Raw genomic sequence first — 27,561 nt, 5'->3', positions numbered from 1 at the left:
GGGGCAATTTACAATGGCCAATTTACCTATCAACCTGCAAGTCTTTGGCTGTGGGAGGAAACCAGAGGACCCGGTGGAAACCCACGCGGTCACAGAGAGAACTTGCAAACTCCGCACAGGCAGTACCGAGAACTGAATCCGGGTTGCTGGAGCTGTGAGGCTGCGGTGCTAACCACTGCGCCACTGTGCTGTCCCACAGAGTGACAGACTCTTCCACAGGTGCTGCAGATAAAATTGTTTGTCGGGGCTGTTGCACAGTTGGCTCTCCCCTTGCGCTTCTGTCTTTTTTCCTGCCAAATGCTAAGTCTCTTCGACTCGCCACTCTTTAGCCCCGCCTTTATGGCTGTCCGGCAGCTCTGGCGATCACTGGCAACTGACTGCCACGACTTGTGATCAATGTCACAGGACTTCATGTCGCGTTTGCTGATGTCTTTAAAGCGGAGACATGGACGGCCGGTGGGTCTGATACCAGTGACGAGCTCACTGTACAATGTGTCCTTGGGGATCCTGCCATCTTCCATGCGGCTCACATGGCTAAGCCATCTCAAGCGCCAGTGGCTCAGTAGGGTGTATAAGCTGGGGATGTTGGCCACCTCGAGGACTTCTGCGTTGGAGATACAGTCTTGCCACCTGATGCCAAGGATTCTCCGGAGGCAGCGACGTTGGAATGAATTGAGACGTCGCTCTTGGCTGACATACGTTGTCCAGGCCTCACTGCCATAGAGCAAGGTACTGAGGACACAGGCTTGATACACTCGGACTTTTGTGTTCCGTGTCAGTGTGCCAGTTTCCCACACTCTCTTGGCCAGTCTGGACATAGCAGCGGATGCCTTTCCCATGCGCTTGTTGATTTCTGCATCAAGAGGTTACTGGTGATAGTTGAGCCTAGGTAGGTGAACTCTTGAACCACTTCCAGAGTGTGGTTGACGATATTGATGGATGGAGCATTTCTGACGTCCTGTCTCATGATGTTTGTTTTCTTGAGGCTGATGGTTAGGCCAAATTCGTTGCAGGCAGCCGCAATCCTGTCAATGAGTCTCTGCAGACACTCTTCTGTGTGGGATGTTTATGCAGCATCGTCAGCAAAGAGGAGTTCCCTGATGAGGACCTTCCGTACTTTGGTCTTGGCTCTAAGACGGGCAGGGTTGAACAACCTGCCCCCTGATCTTGTGTGGAGGAAAATTCCTTCTTCTGAAGACTTGAACGCATGTGAAAGCAGCAGGGAGAAGATGATCCCAAACAGTGTAGGTGCGAGAACACAGCCCTGTTTCACACCACTCAGGATAGGAAAGGGTCTGAAGCGCCACTATGCTGAATTGTGCCTTTCATATTGTCATAGAATGAGGTGATGATACTTAATAGCTTTGTGCACATCCGATCTTTGCTAGTAGTCTGAAGAGACTTCGTCTGTTGACGAGGTCAAAGGCTTTGGTGAGCTCAATGAAAGCAACGTAGAGGGGCATCTGTTGTTCGTGTCATTTCTCCCTTCGCCAGCTACAGGAGAACAGCATGTCAATGGTGGATCTCTCTGCTCGAAAGCCACACTGTGCCTCAGGGTAGACACGCTCAACCAGCTTCTGGAGCCTGTTTAAAACGACTCGAGCGAAGACTTTCCCCACTATGCTGAGCAGGGAGATTCCACGGTGGTTGCTGCAGTCACCACGGTCACCCTTGTTCTTATAGAGGGTGATTATATTGGCATTAACGCCAGGGTTGGGGCCGACCATGACTCATGACCCTCCTGCCTTGGGCGCTATGACATTGGAAGGATGAATGAGAATGGACAGAGACTGCTGGAGTTGTGTTCCTATCACAACCTCTGCATCACCAACTTGTTCTTTCATACTAAACCCTGTCACCAGGTTTCTTGGAGGCACCCAAGATCACGTCGTTGGCACCAGCTGGACCTCATCGACACAAGGCAAGCCTCTGTTCAAATCACACACAGCTTCCACAGTGCGGACTGCGACACCGACCACTCCCTGGTATGCAGCAAGGTTAGACTCAAACCAAAGAAGCTGCATCATGTCAAGCAGAAGGGCTGCCCGCGCATCAATGCTAACAGAATTTTTTATCCACAGCTGTTACATAAGTTTCGAAATTCACTTGAAAAAGCCCTTCAAAACACTACTACAGGGGATGCAGAGACCAAGTGGGCCCACATCAGAGGCGCCATCTATCTCAGCAATGACCACCTAGGGCAATCATGTGAAGCAGAATGCAGACTGGTTTCAATCTCACTTTGAAGAGCTGGAACCTGTCATAGCCATTAAGCACGTTGCACTGTTGAAGTACAAGAAAGCGAGTTAACATCTGTAGCACTTAAAGCAGCCAGAAACGCTGCACAAAGAACAGCCAAGCGCTGCGCAGATGACAACTGGCAACACCTATGCAGTCGTATTCAGCTGGCCTCCGACACCGGAAACATCAGAGGAATGTATGATGGCATTAAGAGAGCTTTTGGGCCAACCATCAGGAAGATCGCCCCCTCAAGTCTAAATCAGGGGACACAATCACTGACCAACGCAAGCAAATGGACAGCTGGGTGGAGCACTACCTAGAACTGTACTCCAGGGAGAATGTTGTCACTGAGACCGCCCTCAATGCAACCCAGTCTCTGCCAGTCATGGACGAACAGCCAACAAAATCGGAACTCAGTGATGCCATTGATTCTCTAACCAGTGGAAAAGCCCCTGGGAAGGACGGCATTACCCCTGAAATAATCAAGTGTACAAAATTATGAGGGGCTTAAATAAAGTGGACAGGAAGGACCTGTTTCCCCTGGCAGAGAGATCAGTTATCAGGGGACACAGATTTAAGGTGATTGGTGGAAGGTTTAGAGAGGGACATGAGGGGAAACTTTTTCACCCAGAGGGTGGTGAGTGGCTGGAATTCGCTGCCAGGAATGGTGGTGGAGGCAGAGACCCTCAATTCTTTTAAAAGGTACCTGGACATGTACCTGAAGTGCTGTAACTTGCAGGGCTATGGACCAGGTGCTGGAAGGTGGGATTTGTTTGGGCGGCTAGTTTATTAGGCCGGCGCGGATGCGATGGGCTCAGTGGCCTCCTGTGCTGTACTTTTTCTATGGTTCTATTTCCATTAGCTAAAAGATCAGTAACCAGGGGGTCTAGATTTAAAGTAATTGGTGCAATTGGTGGAAGGATTAGCGGGGAATTGAGGAGAAATGTTTTTAATCAAAGGTTGTTAGAGCTTTGGAACTCACTGCCTGAAAGCGTGGTAGAGGCAGAAACCGTCATCGCATTTAAGAAACTTGAGATGCCGTAATGTATAGGGTTGTGGACCTGGAGCTGGAAGGTGGGATTAGACTGGACAGCTGTTTTTCAGCCTGCAAGGGCATCCTTTTGTGCTGTTAATCTTTCTATGTTTCTATGATATTGCTGTGGGAGAGTTGCTGAGTAGAGGCTAGAAACAGTGAATCATCCAAGGCTTCTTTAAAGTGTGTGAAGGAAGAAAATCATAATATAAACTAGGGCTTAACATTTAAGACTTAACATTTTATCTAAAAGACAGCACCTCCAACAATGCAACATTTCCTCAGTGCTATGGTGATGTACCAGTCTAGATTATGCTCAGGATCTTGTCAATGTCTTAAAATAAATTTAATTAACATTTTTAAAAAGTGATTGATACAAGAAAGCGTTAAAATTATTAGAGATTAAATTAAAATGCTTTCAGAAAATTCACATACCATTCACAATGCCTTTCAAAGATGCAGTAACAGCACCTGTTTATTCTTGTTTTATAAGTTATTTGAAAAAGGTGGAAGAAGGGTGGTTTTGAATATAGTTCCTTTTGGTTCAAAATTTTTCACAATGCCGGCTTTTTCTTGTGTGAAAATATTTAAGCCCGGATCATATTTAAACCTTATTCCTATTCTGTCAACAGATGATTGAAGCAATAAAATATAAATGTGATCTTGTGAACTACAGCTACGGTGAGGCTACACATTGGCCCAATGCAGGGTGAGTATAATTGATCAGTGCTTTGCTAACATTGTGATATAAAATATATAAAATCATAGAACAGTAGAGTGACATGTAAGTTCTTACTGTGGGATCAGATTTGACAGACAATGAGTTTGGATTGTTAGTGGAAAGGGGAAACAAATTACTGGTAATGTGATTTTTTTATCAGTGCTAGTACGATACAAGATTGTCCCAATACAGTCCCCACTGCTTAAAATGGACATTTGCTTATATTGGCCAAAAAGCGTTAACCATTAGCCACTTACATTAATACCTATTTCAAAGGTTACATGGTGCGATGAAGTCCTTGGGCTGGACTTTATGGGCCTCCCTGAGGCAGCAGGAGCACGTAGAATTGTGACTGGTGGCGGGTTGGTGTTGGCGGGGCAGAGGACCCGTTGCCAAGCGATCTTCTTGGGGGCAGGATCGGCCAACAATGGCTTTTCCGGCCAATTATGGACCTCCTCCCGCTACTGTTGGGATCTTACCAACGGCAGAGCGTACTGTCTTGCAACACGAGACGCTCTCACTGCGGGGTTAGGGCGGAGGGTCTCTCCTTCGTGGGCAATTTGTGACCCACAGAGGACCCCCCCCAACCAGGAACAGCTTTACCCGCTCTTCCCCCCCCTCCCTCCCCCACCGGACTGCACAACCACCCTCCCCTTGCCAGGGCTTTCCGGGTCTGCCCCGACGACCCCACATCGCCTGTCTCTGGTCTGGGGTTCTAGCACTAGGCCTGGGCTCGAGGCTTCTGCAGTACTGGCAGTGGCCGTTGCTCCTGGTGGTGCTGCTAGTACTGCTGAGCTGCTGGCTCTCTGATTGGCCGGCAGCTCTTGGAGGTGGGATCCCCGTCTTTAAAGGGACTGGGATCTTGGCTCGTGAAACTTTGATTTAAAAAGATCGGAGGATCTCTCCGGGGAGGCATGAAAAGGCAAAGGCGGGGTTTGCCCGCCTTTTCGGCTCGGCACCAGGAACCCTGCCTCCAAACCAAAATCCAGCCCCATGTGTGCGGACTGTGTTCTGTGCTGCTGACCTGTTGGGTGCTGTGACTTTGGATTCCATATGTGTTTTAAGACATACCCTGGTTTGAAAATGAAATTAAAGACTTCAAGGTTCTGGGAGGTCAGAAGCAGGTTGTCGAAATAAACAAGTTTTTTTTTTAACCAGAGTTATGTGACTGGAGCTCGGGTTTCAGATTTTTTTCCAAGGTTACACAGACTGCAAAAAGCAGCAGGTTGGAATGGTTGTTTTAAAAAATCTTTCCCAGAGCTGCTGAACTGAACCCGTTTTCTGAGAGCTAACCCTTGGAAAATGCAAGTTGCTTTCTGTTGCTTCCGGTGCCTTAAAAAGTTACATAAGGCAGAACCAATGAAGCTACACCACCAGGACTGTTGTGAGCAAGAACACAAAAGGTCCAGAAGGGTGTACAGTTTTGGTGGAGATGTTATCGGTGACGTTCAGGGAAACTGCCATCAAGTGGAACTGGTCTTTGCAACTTGGGAGACGGGAATCTGAAGATGTACTTGAAAGGTTCAAAGACCTGAAGGACTTGGTGATGGTTTGGCATCATATTGCTGATAAGACTGCCAAAGGACTTCTAACATCTGATTGTTAACATGTAACCTTTAAGATATACATACATCGATCGTGATTAACTGTTAGTTCATGTTTAATTTGTTTTGGTTTGAGTGTAAATGTAAAATTTATAAAAATGAAATTTTGTATGTTTGTTTTTTATTTCCTAGACTCTGGTGAGTCGGGTTATTTGATTCTTTTGGTTTGTTGGTGATCTCCACAGGGTTCATAACAATGGTCTTAAGTATTTTGTTTCTTTCGGGCAGAAGCAGCTGTGCTTACACGCTAATCTTGAGAAAGTGTACCTACTGTATTTTGTTTCTCTTCTGATTTGTCAGCATCAATGCGAGAGGCTGAGAAACTCCATTCTTTTTTGTTTCTCGGGTATTCCTACGTCAAGTGTCAGGGTCATTTGCAGCTCATATCACTTCATCTATGGCATTCAGCACACTTGCTGTTCGCATTTTTTTAAGTTTCAGTTCATAATCCATCTGCCTTGTCATCAGAGTTGGCAGCAACAGTGAATGATTACATTTCCCACAAGCACTTGTTTGAGTAAGCCAGTAGATTTGGATTCATCTGGCACTTGTCTGGACAAATACTCGCTCCTGCTCTGCAGCCTCATTTCACAGACCAGGGTGACCCACAGCAATTTTTTTTTTAAAGAGGGGATTTCAGGATGCAGGGAGTGAGACGGTTAATTTGAAAGGTGATATTAATTGAGTATTTAATTGTTTTCAGGTGATGGGCATTAACTGGGAATTCACTTGTGCTCCTATTATAGGAGCAGATTGAAACGGTGGTTGTTGGGTTAGGAGGTGCACGTCTGTAATGTGTATCTCTAAATAAAAGTTTATAAAGTGTAAAGATTAGGCTCTAGTTCTGTCCTTCACTGTCTAGCTTTCTGGAGTGGAACATGATAGCAGAGGATGATTCCCAGGGGTAAGCAATGGGGTACAGGTCTCTGGCACAGAGTCTGTCCCTGTTGTTCAGAAGGGAAAGGGGAAGAGGAGCAGAGCATTAGTCATTGGGGACTCCATAGTTAGGGGAACAGATAGGAGGTTCTGTGGGAACGAGAGAGACTCACGGTTGGTGTGTTGCCTCCCAGGTGCCAGGGTTTGTGATGTCTCGGATCGTGTTTTTGGGATCCTTAAGGGGGAGGGGGAGCAGCCCCAAGTCGTGGTCCACATAGGCACCAACGACATAGGTAGGAAGAGAGATGGGGATTTAAGGGAGAAATTCAGGGAGCTAGGGTGGAAGCTTAGAGCGAGAACAAACAGAGTTGTTATCTCTGGGTTGTTGCCCGTGCCACATGCTAGCGAAGCGAGGAATAGGGAGAGAGAGGAGTTGAACACGTGGCTGCAGGGATGGTGTAGGAGGGAGGGTTTTGGTTTCCTGGATAATTGGGGCTCTTTCTGGGGTAGGTGGGACCTCTACAAACAGGATGGTCTTCACCTGAACCAGAGGGGTACCAATATCCTGGGGGGGGGAGTTTTGTTAGTGCTCTTCGGGGGTGTTTAAACTAATTCAGCAGGGGAATGGGAGCCTAAATTGTAGTTCCAGTGTACAGGATGTTGAGAGTAGTGAGGTCAGGGATAAGGTTACAAGGATGCAAGAGGGCACTGGCAAGCAAGAACTTGGTTTAAAGTGTGTCTACTTCAACGCCAGGAGCATCCGGAATAAGGTGGGTGAGTTTGCAGCATGGGTTGGTACCTGGGATCTCGATGTTGTGGCCATTTCGGAGACATGGGTAGAGCAGGGGCAGGAATGGATGTTGCAGGTTCCGGGATTTAGATGTTTCAGTAAGAACAGAGAAGATGGTAAAAGAGGGGGGGGTGTGGCTTTGTTAATCAAGGAGGGTATTACAGTGGCAGAAAGGACGTTTGAGGACTCGTCTACTGAGGTAGTATGGGCCGAGGTTAGAAACAGGAGAGGTGAGGTCACCCTGTTGGGAGTTTTCTATAGACCTCCGAATAGTTCCAGAGATGTAGAGGAAAGGATAGCGAAGATGATTCTCGACAGGAGCGAGAGTAACAGGGTAGTTGTTATGGGGGACTTTAACTTTCCAAATATCGACTGGAAATACTATAGTTTGAGTACTTTAGATGGGTCAGTCTTTGTCCAGTGTGTGCAGGAGGGTTTTCTGACACAGTATGTAGACAGGCCAACCAGGGGCGATGCCACATTGGATTTGGTACTGGGTAATGAACCCGGCCAGGTGTTAGATTTAGATGTAGGTGAGCACTTTGATGATGGTGATCACAATTCGGTTAGGTTTACCTTAGCGATGGGCAGGGACAGGTATATACCGCAGGGCAAGAATTATAGCTGGGGGAAAGGAAATTATGATGTGATTAGGCAAGATTTAGGATGCGTAGGATGGGGAAGGAAACTGCAGGGGATGGGCACAATCGAAATGTGGAGCTTATTCAAGGAGCAGCTACTGCGTGTCCTTGATAAATATGTACCTATCAGGCAGGGAGGAAGTTGTCGAGCGAGGGAGCCGTGGTTTACTAAAGAAGTTGAAGCGCTTGTCAAGAGGAAGAAGAAGGGTTATGTTAGGATGAGACGTGAAGGCTCAGTTAGGGCGCTTGAGAGTTACAAGCTAACCAGAAAAGATCTAAAGGGAGAGCTAAGAAGAGTGAGGAGAGGACACGAGAAGTCATTGGCGGATAGGATCAAGGAAAACCATAAGGCTTTCTATAGGTATATTCGGAATAAAAGAATGACTAGAGTTAGATTAGGGCCAATCAAGGATAGTAGCGGGAAGTTGTGTGTGGAATCAGAAAAGATAGGGGAAGCGTTAAATGAATATTTTTCGTCAGTATTTACAGTGGAGAAAGAAAATGTTGTCGAGGAGAATACTGAGATACAGACTACTAGGCTAGATGGGATTGAGGTTCACAAGGAGGAGGTGTGAGCAATTTTGGAAAGTGTGAAAATAGATAAGTCCCCTGGGCCAGATGGGATTTATCCTAGGATTCTCTGGGAAGCCAGGGAGGAGATTGCAGAGCCTTTGTCCTTGATCTTTATGTCGTCATTGTCGACAGGAATAGTGCCAGAAGACTGGAGGATAGCAAATGTTGTCCCCTTGTTCAAGAAGGGGAGTAGAGACAGCCCTGGTAATTATAGACCTGTGAGCCTTACTTCGGTTGTGGGTAAAATGTTGGAAAAGGTTATAAGAGATAGGATTTATAATCATCTTGAAAAGAATAAGTTCATTAGCGATAGTCAGCACAGTTTTGTGACGGGTAGGTCGTGCCTCAAACCTTATTGAGTTTTTCCAGAAGGTGACCAAACAGGTGGATGACGGTAAAGCCGTGGATGTGGTGTATATGGATTTCAGTAAGGCGTTTGATAAGGTTCCCCACGGTAGGCTATTGCAGAAAATACGGAGGTATGGGATTGAAGGTGATTTAGAGCTTTGGATCAGAAATTGGCTCGCTGAAAGAAGACAGAGGGTGGTGGTTGATGGCAAATGTTCATCCTGGAGTTTAGTTACTAGTGGTGTACCGCAAGGATCTGTTTTGGGGCCACTGCTGTTTGTCATTTTTATAAATGACCTGGATGAGTGTGTAGAAGGGTGGGTTAGTAAATTTGCGGATGACACGAAGGTCGGTGGAGTTGTGGATAGTGCCGAAGGATGTTGTAGGTTACAGAGGGACATAGATAGGCTTTAGAGCTGGGCTGAGAGATGGCAAATGGAGTTTAATGCGGAAAAGTGTGAGGTGATTCACTTTGGAAGGAGTAACAGGAATGCAGAGTACTGGGCTAATGGGAAGATTCTTGGTAGTGTAGATGAGCAGAGAGATCTTGGTGTCCAGGTACATAAATCCCTGAAAGTTGCCACCCAGGTTAATAGGGCTGTTAAGAAGGCATATGGTGTGTTAGCTTTTATTAGTAGGGGGATCGAGTTTCGGAGCCACGAGGTCATGCTGCAGCTGTACAAAACTCTGGTGCGGCCGCACCTGGAGTATTGCGTGCAGTTCTGGTCACCGCATTATGGGAAGGATGTGGAAGCTTTGGAAAGGGTGCAGAGGAGATTTACTAGGATGTTGCCTGGTATGGAGGGAAGGTCTTACGAGGAAAGGCTGAGGGACTTGAGGTTGTTTTCGTTGGAGAGAAGGAGGAGGAGAGGTGACTTAATAGAGACATATAAGATAATCAGAGGGTTAGATAGGGTGGATAGTGAGAGTCTTTTTCCTCGGATGGTGATGGCAAACACGAGGGGACATAGCTTTAAGTTGAGGGGTGATAGATATAGGACAGATGTTAGAGGTAGTTTCTTTACTCAGAGAGTAGTAGGGGCGTGGAACGCCCTGCCTGCAACAGTAGTGGACTCGCCAACTTTAAGGGCATTTAAGTGGTCATTGGATAGACATATGGATGAAAATGGAATAGTGTAGGTCAGATGGTTTCACAGGTCGGCGCAACATCGAGGGCCGAAGGGCCTGTACTGCGCTGTAATGTTCTATGATAGCTTGAAGGTGAACGTTGGAAACTAAGGAACATCTTTCAGACATGAAACTGAAATCTAAGGGACCAGTGAGGTAAATGGCAGAAGCATGTTTAAATTATCAGGTTATACTACCATACGAATTAACAGCAGGAGTAGGCCACTCGATCTTTCGAGCCTGCTCCATCATTACAATAAGTTCATGGCTGAACTGATTACTCCACATTTCCACCTACCCCGATAACCTTCCACCCCCTTGTTTATCAAGAATCTAGCTACCTCTGCCTTAAGAATATTCAAAGACTCAGCTTCCACTGCCTTCTGCGGAAGAGAAATCCAAAGATTCACGAACAGTGACCCCTAGTTCTAGATTCTCCCTCAAGGGGAAACATCCTTTCCACATCCACCCTGTCAAGACCCCTCAGGATCTTATATGTTTCAGTCAAGTCGCCTCTTAGTCTTCACAAATTATAGCCAATACAAGCCTAGCCTATCCAATCGTTCCTTATAAGAGAGCCTGCCCATTGAGGTATTAGTTTAGTAAACTTCCTGTGTCCTGCCTCCAACGCATTTACATCCTTCCTTAAATAAGGAGACCAGTACTGTACACAGTACTCCAGATGTGGTCTCGCCAATGCCCTGTATAGCTGAAGCATAACCTCCTTACTTTTGTAAAAGCAAAATACTGCGGATGCTGGAAATCTGAAATAAAAACAAGAAATGCTGGAACCACTCAGCAGGTCTGGCAGCATCTGTGAAAAGAGAAGCAGAGTTAACGTTTTGGGTCAGTGACCCTTCTTCGGAACTGACAAATATTAGAAAAGTCACAGGTTATAAGCAAGTGAGGTGGGGGTGGGGCAAGAGATAACAAAGGAGAAGGTGTAGATTGGACCAGGCCACATAGCTGACCTCCTTACTTTTGTATTCAATTATCTCACGATAAACGATGATATTCTATTAGCTTTCCTAATTACGTGCTGTACCTGCATACTAACTTTTTGCAATTCATTCACTAGGACACCCAGATCCCTCTGCATCTCAGAGCTCTGCAATCTCTCTCCATTTAGATAATATACTTTTATTTATTCTTCCTGCCAAAGTGGACAATTTCCCACTTTCCCACATTATACTCCATTTGCCAGATCTTTGCCCATTCACTTAACCTATCTATATCCCTTTGTAGTCCCCTTATGTCCTCTTCACAAGTTACTTTCCTCCCTATCTTTGTGTCACCAGCAAATTTAGCAACCATACCTTTGGTCCCTTCATCTAAGTCATTTATATAAATTGTAAAAAGTTGAGGCCCCAGCACTGATCCCTGTGGCACACCACTTGTTACATCTTTCCAATCAGAAAATGACCCATTTATGCCTACTCTCTGTTTCTGTTAGCTGACCAATCTTCTATCCATGCCAATATGTTACCCCCTACACCATGAGCTTTTATTTTTCTGCATTAACCTTTGATGTGGCACCTTATCAAATGCCTTCTGGAAATCTAAGTGCAATACATCCACCGGTTCCCCTTTATCCACAGCACATGTAACTCCGTCAAAGAACTTCAAAAAATTGTTTAAACATGATTTCCCTTTCACAAAACCATGTTGACTCTGCCTGATTACCTTGAATTTTTTTAAATACCCTGCAATAACATCTTTAATAATAGCTTCTAACATTTTCCCTAAGACAGATGTTAAGCTAACTCCCTGTCGTTTCCTGCTTTCTGTCTCCCTTTTTGAATGACATTTGCTATTTTCCAATCCAACGGAACCTTCCCCGAATCTAGGGAATTTTGGAAAATTATAACTATCTCACTATCCACTTCTTCTAAGTCCCTGCAATGAAGTTCATCAGGACCCGGGGACTTGTCAGCCTGCAGCTCCAACAATTTGTTCAGTACCACTTCCCTGGTGATTGTAATTTTCTTGAGTTCCTCCCTCCCTTCCATTTAGAGGCCTGCTACACGACCCGAACCCGACAGGACCCGGCGACGTGTCAGGTTAGGTTGGGTCAGGCCCATCTTCCAGGTACAGCTTTCAGGCTCAGGTTGGGTCAGGCCGAGTCCAGGTCGAGTCAGGTCGGGTCAGGCCAGACACACACAGTAAATGCTGTGCTGGGAAGTATTGAAATTTTAAAAACTTACATAAGCTGGGAGTCTGGGATGAAACTGAGTCTGTGCAGTGAGTGATGTCACTATGACGTCATCATGCATGCACTGCAGCTTCTTGCAGGTTTGGTGTCAGGAAGGTAAGTAAACGGATGGTCGGGTTGGGCTCGGGGCGGGGTCAGGTCGGGCTTGGGGCAAAATCGGAGGGACTCTGGCCCGGTCAGGCTCAGGTCTGCTGTAGTTCGGTTCGGGTCAGGTTCTTTTTTCCCGACCTAAGCAGGCCTCTATTTCCATTTCCTGACTTAGAGCTAATACTGGGATGTTACTTGTATCCTCAATAGTGAAGATTATGATTACCCTCCAATGTTCTCAGAGTCTTAACCTTACGACTAGTGGAAGAATTAAGTGGATATGTGGACACAGGCTACAACTCTACCAAAGAGGAAACAAGATATGGCCTTGGAGTTGTCGCCTCCTACAAGAAGTTAAATCAGAAATAAAATATTTTGTGAGATAGATGCGTCAGTATGACTGCAATGAAGATTTGAACCTTCTATTAGCATTCTTGGATGAAATCTACTCGAAAGATGATCCGTTAAACGCCTATGAGGCCTGGCCAGAATTTGATAGATTTTGGAAAACAGGGTCATTCCATGGCAGAATCTATCATGGACTTCGATAACTTGTATAAAAGGTTGATGAAGTGCATTTTGGTCATTTAAGTAACTGGATTGTGTTCAGGTGTCTCATATGGATAGGAGATTGGTTCTAACTGGTGTTTGGTTCTTGGAGAAGGAGACTGTTTCGGATCAGATGTCTGCTACCTTGAAAAAATTCCTGGGGCAAAAGTCATTTTCTTCATGGAACAAATAGAACATTCTGTGTTGGCATGCAAAATAGAGACCATACTATTACCAGATTTTGAAATAGTCTAGATATCGGATGCAAACATCAATACAACAGAAGGATTAGAGACAGGAAAAATTAGAATGAAAGCACCTTTAGCAAATCAGGAGATGACAGTAAAAGACAAAGTTTTCACAGCAATAATGGGCAAATGAATCCCAGGAATTCCCAATAGGTGCTTCAGATATGACTTGAATCACGTGGTGAACTGCGCAAAGCGAAGAGGCAGGGTCCTTGAAATGATACATGACGAAGAGAATTCTGAGGAGGAGGATGAAGGTAACAATGAATCTGAACAAATTATACTGGTCACAAGGCGTTTTAGTCTTGTGTTGAATGTGTTTGTCGTGGACACCTTTAATTGTGTGGTATTAGATGATGCTTGTACTTCAGTAGTATGTGGGACAGATTGATTAAAATGCTATTTGGATTCATTAAGTAGCGGGGATCAACGCAGGTTAAGGAATGTAAAAGTACTATTTGCTTTAGGTTTGGTGATGACAACACTTTGAGGTCATAGAAACATAGAAAATAGGAGCAGTAGGCCATTCGGCCCTTCGAGCCTGCTCCGCCATTCATTATGATCATGGCTGATTATCCAACTCAGTAACCTGTTCCCGCTTTCGCCCCATACCCTTTGATCCCTTTCGCCCCAAGAGCTATATCTAACTCCTTGAAAACATGCAATGTTTTTTCCTCGACTGCTTTCTGTGGTAGCGAATTCCACAGGCTCACCACTCTCTGGGTGAAGAAATTTCTCCTCATCTCAGTCCTGAAAGGTTTACCCTGTATCCTTAGACTATGACCCCTGGTTCTGGACTCCCCACCATTGGGAACATCCTTCCTGCATCTACCCTGTCGAGTCCTGTTAGAATTTTATAGCTTTCTTTGAGATCCCCCCTCACTCTTCTGAATTCCAACGAATATAATCCTAACCGACTCAATTTCTCCTCATATGTTAGACCCACCATCCCAGGAATCAGATGGTAAACCTTTGCTGCACTCCCTCTATAGCAAGAACACCCTTCCTCAGATAACTAGACCAAAACCGCACACAATATTCCAGGTGTGGCCTCACCAAGGCCCTGTATAATTGCAGCAAGACATCCCTGCTCCTGTACTCATCCTCTCGCTATGAAGGCCAACATACCATTTGCTTTTTTACTGCCTGTTGCACCTGCATGCTTACCCTCAGCAACTGGTGTATGAGAACACCCAGGTCTCATTGCATATTCCCCTCTCTCAGTTTATAGCCGTTCAGATAATAATCTGCCTTCCTGTTTTTGCTACCAAAGTGGATAACCTCACATTTCTCCACATTATACTGCATCTGCCATGCATTAGCCCACTCACTCAACTTGTCCTAATCACCCTGAAGCCTCTCTGCATCCTCCTCACAACTCACCTCCCACCCAGTTTTGTGTCATCTGCAAATTTGGAGTTATTACATTTAGTTCCATCATCTAAATCATTAATATATATTGTGAATAGCTGGGGTCCTAGCCCCGATCCCTGCGGTACGTCACTAGTCATTGCCTGCCATTCGGAAAAAGACCCATTTATTTCTACTCTTTGTTTCCTGCCTGCCCACCAGTTTTCTATCCATCGCAATACACTACCCCCAATCCCATGCGCTTTAATTGTACACGCTAATCTCTTATGTGGGACTTTGTCGAAAGCCTTCTGAAAGTCCAAATAAAACACAGCCACGGCTCCCCCTCATCAACTCTACTAGTTACATCCTCAAAGAATTCTAGTAGATTTGTCAAGCATGATTTCCCTTTCGTAAATCCATGCTGACTCTATGATTCAACCGCTGTTCTCCAAGTGCTCTACTATAAAATCTTTGATAATGGACTCTAAAATTTTCCCCACTACCGATGTCAGGCTGACTGGTCTATAATTCCCTGTTTTCTCTCTACCTCCCTTTTTAAATAGTGGGCTTAGATTATAGCTCCCCTCCAATCTATAGATACTGTTCCAGAGTCTATAGAATCTTGGAAGATGATCACCAATGCATCCACTATTTCTCGGGCCACTTCCTTAAGTACTCTGGGATGTAGATTATCAGGCCCTGGGGATTTATCGGCATTCAATCCCATCAATTTCTCCAACACCATTTCTCTACTAATACTGATTTCCTTCAGTTCCTCCCTCTCACTAAGCCCTGTGTTCCCCAACATTTCTGGTATGATATTTGTGTCCACCTTTGTGAAGACCGAACCAAAGTATGCATTTGGTTCGTCAGTCATTTCTTTGTTCCCCATAATAAATTCCACTATTCCTGACTGTAAGGGACCTGCATTTGTCTTCACCAATCTTTTTCTCTTCACATACCTATAGAAACTTTTACAATCAGTATTTATGTTCCCCGCAACCTTATTTTCCTCTATTTTCCCCTTCTTAATCAATCCTTTGGACCTCCTTTGCTGAATTCTAAACTGCTCCCAATCCTCAGGTCTGTTGTTTTTTCTGGCGAATTTGTATGCCTCTTCCTTGGATCTAATGCTATCTCTAATTTCCGTTGTAAGTCATGGTTTGGATGCCTTTCCTATTTTGCTTTTGTGCCAGACAGGAATTGTTGCAGTTCATCCATGCGCTATTTGAATGTTTGCCATTTCCTATCCACCATCATCCCTTTAAGTAATGTTTCCCAATCCATCATAGCCAACGTCGTAGTTTCCTTTCTTAAGATTCAGGACCTTAGTCTCCGAATCAACTACGTCACTCTCCATCTTGATGAAGAAGTCTATCATATTATGGTCGCTCATCCCCAAGGGGTCTAACACAACTATATTGTCAACTATTCCTCTCTCATTACACAATACCCAGTCTAGGATGGCCTGTTCTCTAATTGGTTCCAGAAAATCATCCCATATACACTCCATGAATTCCTCCTCTACGGTATTGTGACTAATTTGATTTGCCCAATCTATATGCAGATTAACGTCACCCATAATTACAGATGTTCCTTTTATCGCATGCGTCTTTAATTTCCTGTTTAATGCCATTCCCGACATCACCACTACAGTTTGGGGGTCTATATACAACCCCCACTAACTCTTTTTGCCCCATAGTGTTTCTCAACTCTACCCATACAGATTCCACATCATTGGAGCTAATATTTTCCTTACTATTGCGTTAATTTCCTCTTTAACCAGCAATGCAACTCCACCGCCTTTTACTTTTTGTCTGTCCTTCCTAAATACTGAATACTCCTGGATGTTCATTTCCCATCTCTGGTCACCCTGCACCATGTCTCCGTAATCCCGACCATATCATACCCATTTACATCTATTTGCCCGATTAATTCATCCACTTTATTTCGAATGCTCTGCGCATTAAGGCACAAAGCCTTAAGGCTTGTCTTTTTAACATTACTTGTCCCCTTCCCACTATTTTTCACTGTGGCCCTGTTTGATTCTGGCCCTTGATTTCTCTGCCTATCACTTTTCTTATTCCCCTTACTGTCTTTTGTTCTTGTCTTTGATCCTCCCCTCCTCTGACTCCTTGCAAAGGTTCCCATCCCCCTGCCATTTTAGTTTAAACCCTCCCCAACCACTCTAGCAGGTCAGTAAAGAGATTTGTAATTCCATGTAAAATAGCTGGAGTAAGCCGTTTTATAAGTACTGATATTGTCTCTAGTGAGGTACTTATGCTGTTGAGTAAACCTTCTATGAAAAAAGCACAAATGAAATTAACATGGAGCATCATAAGGTAGTTGTTTTTTAGGAAAATCAGTTGATCTGCAATTTACCCAATCAGAATATTATTGTACCCCCCTTAACAAAACCTGGTGTTTCTCATTAGAGTGTTAGACCAGTATTAATGGCATCAGGTGATAAGGATCAGAAAGAAAAAATATATTGTCTACATGTCAACAGTTAAAAATTCTGCTAAAAGATACAGATGTAGTTGATAAGTAGTATATGAGGCTAATAGGAGAGATTACTGAGAATTGTGAAATCTGTGAAAAGTGTTGAAGGATGCTGTCATGTCCTACTGTAAGCCTTCCAATCGCACGTGACTTTAACAAGGTAGTTGCCGTGAATCTAAAGGTATAGACAAAGATAAATATTTTGATCCTGCATTTTATTGACCTTACTACCAGATTTAGTATTTCTGCATTAATATCTAGTAAGAACAAGAGAGTTATTATAGGCAAAATTATGGAGAAATTGATAGGAAGTGGGCTTGGGACACTAGCAAAGTTTCTGCTTGATATTGGAAGTGAATTTGCTAATAATGAATTCAGAGATATTTTGTAAACATGTATATTCTGGTCATGAATAATGCAGCTGAGAATCCTTTTCGCAGTCATCTTTGTGAAAGGAATCATGTTGTGATTGATGAAATGTTGCATAAAATTTTAGCCGGATCAACCAGACTGTAAATTGACAATTCTCCTTGTGTGGGTGGTTCATGCAGAGAATTCGCTTCACATGGTTGGAGGATATAGTCCCTATCAATTAGACGATGGGAGAAATCCTGAGTTACCTTATGTTCTTTATGATTGTCTTTCAGGTCCAGAAAGTACTACAGTTAGTTCCATTTTTTCTGCACATTTTAATGTTTTGCATGCAGGAAACAGGCTTTTCAATCAAGGCTAAGGTCTCGGAGAAAATTCATAGAGCACTGAGGCATCCTATTAGACCTTCGGTATAGATACACCCGCAGTGCTGTTAGGGAGTTCCAGGTTTTTGATTCAGCGACAGCGATGCAGTTCCAAGACACGATAGTGCGTGACTTGGAGGGGCACTTGCATGTGGTGACATTCCCATGCATCTGTTTCTCATGTCCTAGGTGGTAGAGTTTGCATGTTTGGAAGGTGCTGTCAGAGGAGGCTTGGTGATTTGCTGCAGTGCATATTGTAGATGGTACACACTGCTGTGCCAGTGGTAGAGGGAGTAAATGTTCAAGGTGGTGGATTGCAGGCCAATCAAGCGATCGGTGTGATAGTGCTCAATTCAGGAGATGTAGTATCCTATAAAAGAGAGAACATAGAGTCTGGAAAGGCCCTGGTAAGGTAATAGATCGTGATGTTAAGACAGTACTTATCAAACATGGCAATCAAAATGTTACGGTTCCTTCCTCATGATTAATCTGAATTAATTGCAAAATCTCAGACTCTGCCCACCCGATATAAGTAAATGAGGCACCTTGTGAGGAAGGAACCTTAACATTTTGATTGCCATGTTTGATAAGTTCTGTCTTAACAGCACGATCTATTACCTTACCAGGGCCTTTCCATACCCTATTTTCTCTCAGACTCTGCCCAGCTGATAGAAGTAGACGAGGCACCTTGTAACTCAGATGCTGATGTGTTTTGCGATGAGGATCCTGTGGAACTGAATGTGGTAGATCAGGGGCTGGATGGTGGTAACGTGAGTGATCAAGACATATGACAGAGCTAGCAGATGCACAGGCCAATTACCCAGAGTGAATACTCTGGTGACATATATTCCAAAGGGGTCTAGTGAAAGGAGGAATACGGCAATTGTGGGGCGTGCAGGAAAAGCTACTGCCAAGTTGAAATATTGGTTAAATGTTCAGGATGAACTGACAAGCAAAATGGAGTGAGAGTGGAAAGTATGAAAGCGCTGTGCAAGTAGTGATGGTGAATCAGGAGGAGACTCTTGCGTCAGAAAACATTCACAAACTGGAGAAAGAACCTCCGATAGCACAAGAGGGTGACATCGCAGTAGTCCTGATGGACATAAAAGTGGAAGTAGAGGCTGAACCTTGAATAAAGACCTCAACAGCCATGTAGCGGAAGCAGAAGTTCTCATGATTGTGAAGTTTGGTGACTGCCAATAAACTTGAGAATTAACTAATATGAGAGGAAAAACAAAGGGAGTTGGATAGTTAGAGAGCGTTTGGAGTTTATTCTGAGGTACCAGATAAGGTTCATTCAGCTTTGTCGCATTGTTGGATTTGTACTGAAAAAAGTCCTTGGAGATGGGACTTAGAAGGCTAAAGCAAGATTAGTTGCTAGGTATTTTGAAGAGTGACTGGTTGATACAGATGGTAGTGGACTCTCCCACATCTGGAAAAGTAATCTTGAAAATCTTTAGTTCTTTTGATCACATGTTCATGGGAGCGTAGGTCAATCAGCATAAAAGCTGTATTCCTGCTGGTGATACTTCGAGAGAGAAGGGTTTCTGCAACCACTTAAGGAGGGAGCAGATGCAGAAGGGAAACTATGGAAATTAAACCTGAATCTATGGCCTGAAAGATGCTTCCAGGGTGTGGCACCTTTTGGAGCGCTGTCTTTTGCTGAAAATAGGTTGTGTAGAACTAAAAGCAGATCCCGCAATGTTTTATTGGTATCATAAAGGGAAACTTGCAGACATCTTCGTGATGGATGTTGATGACTTCTTAAGTGGTGAGAAATGAGTTATTAATAGAATTAGGGGAGAATTTAAGATTGGGAGTTAGGCTTCTGGGGCTTTTAAATATGTTGGTTTAGATATTAAGCATAGTAGGCCTGGAATAATATGAAATCAACAATCCTATTTAGAGAGTGTTACTCCTATCCTGGTTAATTGTACTAAGTTATCACAAAAAGATAATCTATTTAAAGAAGAGACAGAGCAATTGTGAGGCTTGATTGGTCAGTTGAACTGGCTGTGCACTCAGCCCAGACCAGATGCTCATTTTGATGTATTGGAGTTAAGTAGGAAAGAGCAGCGAGGGGCAAGAGTTCCTAGAGTGTGTTCAGGAAATTTTCTACAGCAGTGTGTTTCTAGTCCAACAAGAAAGGAGGCACTGCTAGACATGGTTCTTGGGAATGAGGTGGGCCAAGTTGATCAAGTGACAGTGGGAGAACATTTAGGGGACAGTGATCATTGTATCATAAGGTTTAGGCTGACTATGGAAAATGACAAAGAACAATCCAGGGTAAGAATAATTAACTGGGGAAAAGCCAACTTCAATGCGCTAAGAACGGATCTACGGCGAATAAATTGGAGTCAAAGGTTGGCAGGAAAAGCGGTAGCTGAACAATGGGCTACCTTCAAAGGAGAGATAGTTCGGGCACAGTCAGGGTGTATTCGCTCCAAAGGGAAAGATAGGGTAAACAAATCCAGAGCTCCCTGGGTGATAAAAGAGATAGTGATTAAGATAAAGAAGGAAAAGTGTGCTGATGACAGATGCCAGGTAGAGAATACTGTTGAGAACCAGGCTGAATATAGAAGGTTCAGAGGGGAAGTGAAAAAGCAAATAAGAGAAGCAAGGAGAGATTATGAACAGAGACTGGCAGCTAACATAAAGGAATCTCAAAGTTTTCTATAGACATATGAATAGTGGAGGAGTCGGGCCGATTAGGGACCATAAAGGGGATTGTCACATGGAGGCAGAGGGCATAACTGAGGTATTAAATGAATACTTTGCATTGGTCTTTACCAAGGAAGAAGATGCAACCTAGGCAATGGTGAAAGAGGAGGTAATTCAGACACTAGAAGGGTTTAAAATTGGTAAGGCGGAGGTGTTGAGTAGGCTGTCTGTACTTAAAGTGGATAAGGCACCAGGACCGGATTAGATGCATCCAAGGATACTGAGGAAAGTGAGCGTGGAAATTGCGCAGGCACTGGTCATAATTTTTCAGTCCTCCTTAGACTCGGGGGTAGTGCAAGAATAAGAATGTAAAGATAAGCCCAACAACTACAGGTCAGTCAGTTTAACTTTGGTGGTGGGGAAACCTCGAAGAAGATTAATTCAGGACAAAATTAATTGTTACATGGATAAATGTGGGTTAATTAAAGAAAGCCAGCATGGATTTCTTAAGGGAAAATCATGTTTGACTAACTGGAGTTTTTTGAGGAGATAACGGAGAAGGTTGATGAGGGCATTGCTGTTGATGTGCTGTACATGGACTTCCAAAAGGCATTTGATACAGTGCCACATAACAGGCTTGTGAGCAAAGTTATAGTCCGTGGAAGAAATGGGACAGCAGCAACATGGATACGGAATTGGCTGAGTGACAGGAAACAAAGAGTAGTGGTTAGTGGATATTTTGCAGGCTGGAGGAAGGTTTGTAGAGGAATTCCCCAGGGGTCAGTGTTAGAACCCTTGCTTTTCCTAATGTATATTAATGACCTAGACCTTGGTGTATAGGGCACAATTTCAAAGTTTGCGGATGATACGAAACTTGGAAGCATTGTGAATTGTGAGGAGGATAGTGTAGAACTTCAAAAGGACATAAACAGGTGGGTGCCCATAGGGAATGGGCAGACAGGATGCAGATGAAGTTCAATGCAGAGAAATGTGAAGTGGTAGAATTTGGTAGGAAGAAAATGGAGAGACTATATAAAACAAAGGGTACAATTCTAAAGGGCGTGCAGGAGCAGAGGGACCTGGGTGTATTGAAGGTGGCAGGACATGTTGCGAGAGTGGTTAATAAACTTTATTAACAGGGGCATAGAGTACAAGAGCAAGGAGCTTATGTTGAACTTGTATAAGACTTGTATAAGGGTTCTGAAGAAGGGTCACTGACCCGAAACGTTATCTCTGCTTCTCTTTCCACAGATGCTGCCAGACCTGCTGAGTGGTTCCAGCATTTCTTGTTTTTATATAAGACACTAGTTTGGCCACAGCTGGAGTATTGCGTCCAGTTCTGGGCACCGCACTTTAGGAAGGATGTGAAGGCATTAGAGATGGTGCAGAAAAGATTCACGAGACTGGTTCCAGGGATGAGAAACTTCAGTTATGAAGATAGATTGAGGAGGTTGGGACTGTTTTCCTTGGAGAAGAGAAGTCTGAGAGGAGATTTGATAGAGATAATCAAAATCATGAGGCATCTGAACAGAGTAGATGGGGGAAACTGTTCCCATTCGTGAAAGGATCGAGAACAAAAGGGCACAAATTTAAAGTAATTGGTAAAAGAAGTAAGAGTGACATGAGGAAAAACTTTTTCACGCAGCAAGTGGTTAATGTCTGGAACGTACTGCCTGAGAGTGTGGTGGAAGCAGGTTCAATTGAAGCATTCAAAAGGGAATTAAACTGTTACATGAAAAGGAAGAATGTACAGCGTTACGGGGAGAAGGCGGGGGGGAGTGGCACTAGGTGAATACTCATTCAGAGAGTTGGTGCAGATGCAATGGGCTGAGTGGTGGCCTCCTGCACTGTAACAATTCTGTGATTCTGATTCTGTGATGAAACATCCTAAAGTGGAGAATGTTTTAAGGACAAGTAAAACATTAAGAAAATTAAGTCAGGATAAATGTGTACTTAAGTTCCCATCCTTAGGTGACCCAAAGTACATGAAGCTTCACATGCTAATCTTTCTGATAGAAATTCTCTTACAGCTAGTTTCATAAATGAATGAGAACAGGCAATATTGTCCTTCAGCTTGGGAAGTTAAGAAAAAGGGTTGATAAAAGTACTGTGGGTGCTAATACACTGGCTGTTGTGGGGGCAATAGATATCGGATTCTATTTTTAAATATTTTAAGTGAGATTCTGTACAATGGGTGTACTGAAGATCGTATACCATTGAATGTTATGTAGATAATCGTTCATTGTGTAATAATATTCTTTTCTATATACGCTCTATGAAAAGTGAGAAAATCAGAAAAGGTTACAATTTACTTTGATGGCTTGAAACAAAAGCTCTAGAGAAAGGAAAATTAAACTGATGGATTGAAGCCACCAACCGTCATATTGTTTCACCAAAAGAAATACATGTATGGAGAAATTCAGGGGTTCTAGAGGAGGGGCATCTCACTGTAATATAAACTCTAATTTTTATTTAAAGAGAGTGAAGGGAATCTGCTAATTTTATCGTGATTGAGTATTTAATCGTGTTCAGGTGGTGGACATTAACTGGGGATTCACTTGTGCTCCTATATATAAGAGACTGAAGCTGTGGTTGTTGAGTTCAGAGGTGCATGTTTGTAATGTGTAATATGTATCTATAAATAAAAGCATATAAAGTGTGTAAAGATTAGGCTTCAGTTCTATTCTTCACCATCTGGCTTTTTGGAGTAGAACAGATATGACGTTAATTACCTTGTTATATCCTGTATGTCACTTAAAATCCATAATAATTTATATTGATGAACAGATTGCTGATCGCCTTTTCATGGAACTAGAATCGTAAGAGTTATTGAGCTGTACAGTGTAAGATGAATTATTGTTGATCTAGGATCATTAGCACAGTGGTTAAATTTATAGGTATGTAAATTCAGCTTATGTAGACTTAATTGAACTCAGTAACTCTTCCAATATTCTCCTAACAATATTATCATTCCCTGTGCAAAAGTATTCACGAAGCAAAATCAATCAGTTGTCAATTACAAAGAATGATCTTTGGGAAATATCGGTGATACGATTGCATTTAGTAGTTGATCTAATCAGAAAACTCTGCTTTTCACTGCATATCATGTCAGGTAGGTACATCCACAAATAAAGCATGGAAAAATTAAGCGGTGATGCCATATCTGGTGTAATCATGTTTTTAAGAACAGGACTGTTAATCACTCATGTTTGCTCCATGGCGCCAGTTCTCCCGCGAGGAATATAAATCCTATGTTTAACAAGTAAGCCATAATTGTTAGACATATGGGTAATTTTAAATGCTGCTTCTTTTAAGTTTACAGCTAGTTATTAATGTCAAAATATGATGCAACATATACCTTTCTTCAACACTACTGCATTACTAGCTATAGAATTTATTAGTTACTTGAGAAACCAGTGATCATCTAATAATCGTGTAATGATCTAATCAAAGCGAACAGACACCAGCGTGATGGACTAAATGGCTGCCTTCTGTGCTGAAATTTCAACATTTCTTTGATTGTTACATCATTTTGTTTTTCAGTCTAATTCTCAAATCAACAAAGCAGGCAGGGTAATCAAGCAATCTTTTTTAAAGGTGAAGCTCATCCATAAAATAATTCAAACTGTTTTAGTGACTAGAAACGTGACATTTAACATGAAAATGTTAAATTCTTCAATTTAGCTAAATTTTATATAAATCAGGGCATTAATTACGTTGAAGTAAAATGTGTATTGTAATAAGTATGAAGAGATTGAAGGATTAATTCAGTGATTGTAGCTGTCCCAAGCCAGTTGTTTATGATGTTGTTCAGTGAGGAATTGTTTTTTTCCCGCTGAAGTCTGCTTTTTTTGTATCTTATAGTGGTTTTCTTGAAATGCTCAGAAAATAGGTTATTGAAATGAGTGTGGATTTTGATATTTTGTAAAATGGATATTATAGTTGAAAGAGGAGAGTCCCAGTGGTTGGGATTCTTAACTAAGCAGGTGATTATAATTGAACATTATGTTTTAAACATATAAATTATGTTGCAGAAATTTGGCATAACCTCCTATTCTTTGTTTTATTCAACTATTTCAGATGCATTTGTGAAGTAATTAATGAAGCAGTATTGAAGTACAATGTAATCTATGTGTCAAGTGCAGGCAATAATGGACCTTGCCTTTCCACTGTAGGATGTCCAGGTGGAACTACTTCCAGTGTCATTGGTAGGAACTGGTTTTATTTAACTCCTGTATGATAATATCTGGAGGTTCTCCCCCCCCCCCCCCCCCCCCCCAGCTTTCCTGAAGGCACTCACTGTTGCTAAGGTTCCACAGGTACGCCATTTAACAATAGTGGGCATTGCAGTCAGGTTTTATCCTGCTTTCATCCGTTGCCAATTCTGTCCACACTTGCAGCAAGGGTAGGCGGATCACAATGTTGGGAGGTGGAGGGGTGGGTATTGTCTTGGCCAAGATTCACCTTCCCAACCCAGAGGCATTGACAGCAATTGTATTGCTGCTACAGCTGTAATGGCTAAAATCAGCTCACTCAGCACAGATCAGGGGTCAAACCTTCCAATTTGTATGTCCCTGCTACTCACTGGCTTAGCCCTGACCAAAATGCTTATTTAAACAATGGTTCTCATAACTTTTTGAAAATATTAATTGGTCCATTTGCTTGTTTCTTAATTTGTGCCTTTTTAAAAAAAAACTTACTTTACTATTACAAAACCTTCCAGTTAGTGCCCCTATACCAAACAATTCCTGATGCAGCTGAAGACCACTGAGAACCAATTTCGGCTATTGTCAAAGGTCAAATTAATTCATGTAAACTACTTAAACTTAAAATCTACTGTTCAATGATTGTTATTTCAACATGCGTAGAATGTTGCTGTGATTCATAATTTGATGGTGTACAATCAACCTTCATCCAGTTTCCATCTTTGATGAAGATTAATTTTTGCTCCTCAAAAGAGAATTTCCGTCTAAGCAGGTGCAGCTACTTGATTAAATTTGTGGAATAATTTTTTTAGATGCTTTGGTTGAAGTTTTCTGCTTCTGCGCTCATCAGCCTCTGATTTTCCTTTCAATGGGCAGAAAATTCCAGGCACCCTTTTTTCCTAATTAGAAATTCTGTCTCAACAATGCAAAATCTCCGTATACAGGTGCAATTTTTGTCTGAGTTAAGAGTTATGGAAAATTGAACCCAAAATTAAATAGTTCATGAAGATGATCTCATTTTGCAACATTAAGCATCTTTCAGTCACTGGCTGAAAGTAGTTTCTGCTGAAATTATTTGAAATTCAATTTTGGTTAGTACTTATACAACCATCTTCATTTTCTTCACATATAGTAATTAAAAATACAGCTAAATTCAGCCGTATAGTACCTGCACCACCATTCCTAATGATGTTGAGTCAAAAATTAATAAGGTATTTTCTTTCCCTTACTGAACATAAATCACTGTTTTAGCAATAGGACAGATGATCTGTTCACATATGTTGTCCTTGTTCACTTAGGTTTGTATTTTTGTCTTTTCCTGGGTGTACATATTATCCCAGCCAAGACCAGAAAGTCACAGTACAGAGTATGAAGAGAGACCCTATGCCCAACCATTCTGTGGTGCAATATTTTGCTTTGATCATGTGCTGGCCTGGACAATGTTATCTGCTACAATTTATTTAGTTCCTATTTAAGCCTTCATAAATAGTTCTGTGGACAGCAATTTTAGTTTGTGAGCATTTCTATGTTCTAGTCTCCTTTGATCTTGAATCCTTTCATGTATAATCATTGCATTCCAACATCTAGCTTTCATTGTTGCTTTTGTCTAGATGATTGATGTCTATTTTATTGGGTCTGAAGTGTTTGTCACAAGTATAAGGATCTTCCTGTAAAAAGTCTAGGAGAATACATGTAGTTATGTAAATAGCAATGGTTATGAGAAATAAGCCATTGAGCAATCTTGGATTGCATAACATAGGGCTTGTCCATTAAGTTTTTTGTATGAGTGGCTGAGTTGCCTAATTTACAGTTACATTGTTTAATCTATACTGTACAATTGTTTTTTTAAGGATAAACCAAAATTATTAATCTAAGATATCTCTGGATTTATTATTTTAAATAATCTGCAAAATTCCTCTGGAGCCCTCTATGCCATGCATCACTTTTTCATTCTGCTGGCCTAGAGTGCACATGTTTGGTGAGGCTAGCTAAGGGGATCACCTTTTTTTGCATGTCTGATCTATAATATTGGTGTCAGTAGATGAGTTATTTTACTATATTCCTGTTTTTCTAATGTAATATCAAGGCAAACATATATTGAAACATTGCTATCAGTCCAGAAGCAATACAAGTATATTATTTAATAAGTACTGTCAACTTGTACCTATGAATTTGATCCAAGCAATTAGCTTCCCGTAAAGGTATCAGTTTGGTACAGAAATAGTTCCAGACTACCGATTACATGATATAATTTCAAAATTAAATGAGTTTAGACTTTATCTACAGGTGTTGGTGCATATGTCTCACCTGACATGATGATTGCTGAATACTCCTTACGAGAGAAGCTGCCGGCCAACCAGTACACGTGGTCTTCAAGAGGACCATGGTAAGCATTATCTGTGTTGGTCAACTCTGTGGCTTATGAGGAAACTTTTATGGTAAACTATTGTGAATAGTGCAGCAGTAACTAGTAAATCCTGAGAAATGTAATAAGAATAGAAATAGCACTGATTTATTCTCAAATGTTAACTTTTTTTCCTTTTTCATATCTGCAACTGATTGTTTTCTTAATTTTTATTTATTCTGTTACCTTGAAATTGGGCTGTGTGCTATTAGTAATGAATGAGTTAATCTATTTGCTATTTATTTGCAGACATGATAGCCAGAGTGGCCTCGTTCTGTGCCCTAAACTTTCTATGATTCTATGAAATTACTTTGTTCTATTTTAATGAAGGCATTCATTATTTTCTTTTTTTAATTCATTATTTTAAATAGTGTAATTTCAAGGCATGTGTCCTTATTAAGGAGGTTGTGCATATTAAATTTGGAAACCATTTGGCTTAAGTCAAAGGAAGATACTCATATGAAGTATTTATATTTTCTGAGAAGGAGTGCCTTCTCAAGGGATGAGTTCAGTTGACTCAGTTCATGCACAACTAGTCAGTATTACCTTTTATCTACATATTGCAGGGATAGGAAAAATATGAGCTTGCACTGCTGTTTTGTACTGCATCATGTAGTAGGATCCTGGTTCTTGCCTTGCAATTTTGAC

General features: G+C 42.4%; 1 protein-coding gene across 3 annotated transcripts in view; it reads left to right on the top strand.

The window, feature by feature from the left end:
• Window positions 1–27,561, top strand: part of tpp2 (tripeptidyl peptidase 2) — a 277,723-nt gene that overhangs the window by 68,966 nt on the left and 181,196 nt on the right. For all 3 annotated transcript variants that reach the window (XM_068034106.1, XM_068034105.1, XM_068034107.1), the window contains exons 8-10: window positions 3,907–3,983; window positions 24,385–24,512; window positions 26,796–26,895. In XM_068034106.1, the coding sequence (XP_067890207.1) occupies window positions 3,907–3,983; window positions 24,385–24,512; window positions 26,796–26,895 (305 nt within the window). The remainder of the gene's footprint in view (window positions 1–3,906; window positions 3,984–24,384; window positions 24,513–26,795; window positions 26,896–27,561) is intronic.

This window comes from Heterodontus francisci, chromosome 6 (assembly GCF_036365525.1).
Source record: "Heterodontus francisci isolate sHetFra1 chromosome 6, sHetFra1.hap1, whole genome shotgun sequence".
Lineage (NCBI taxonomy): Eukaryota > Metazoa > Chordata > Chondrichthyes > Heterodontiformes > Heterodontidae > Heterodontus > Heterodontus francisci.
The sequence above is the reverse complement of the archived record's forward strand: the minus strand, read 5'-3'. Positions and strand labels throughout refer to the sequence as shown.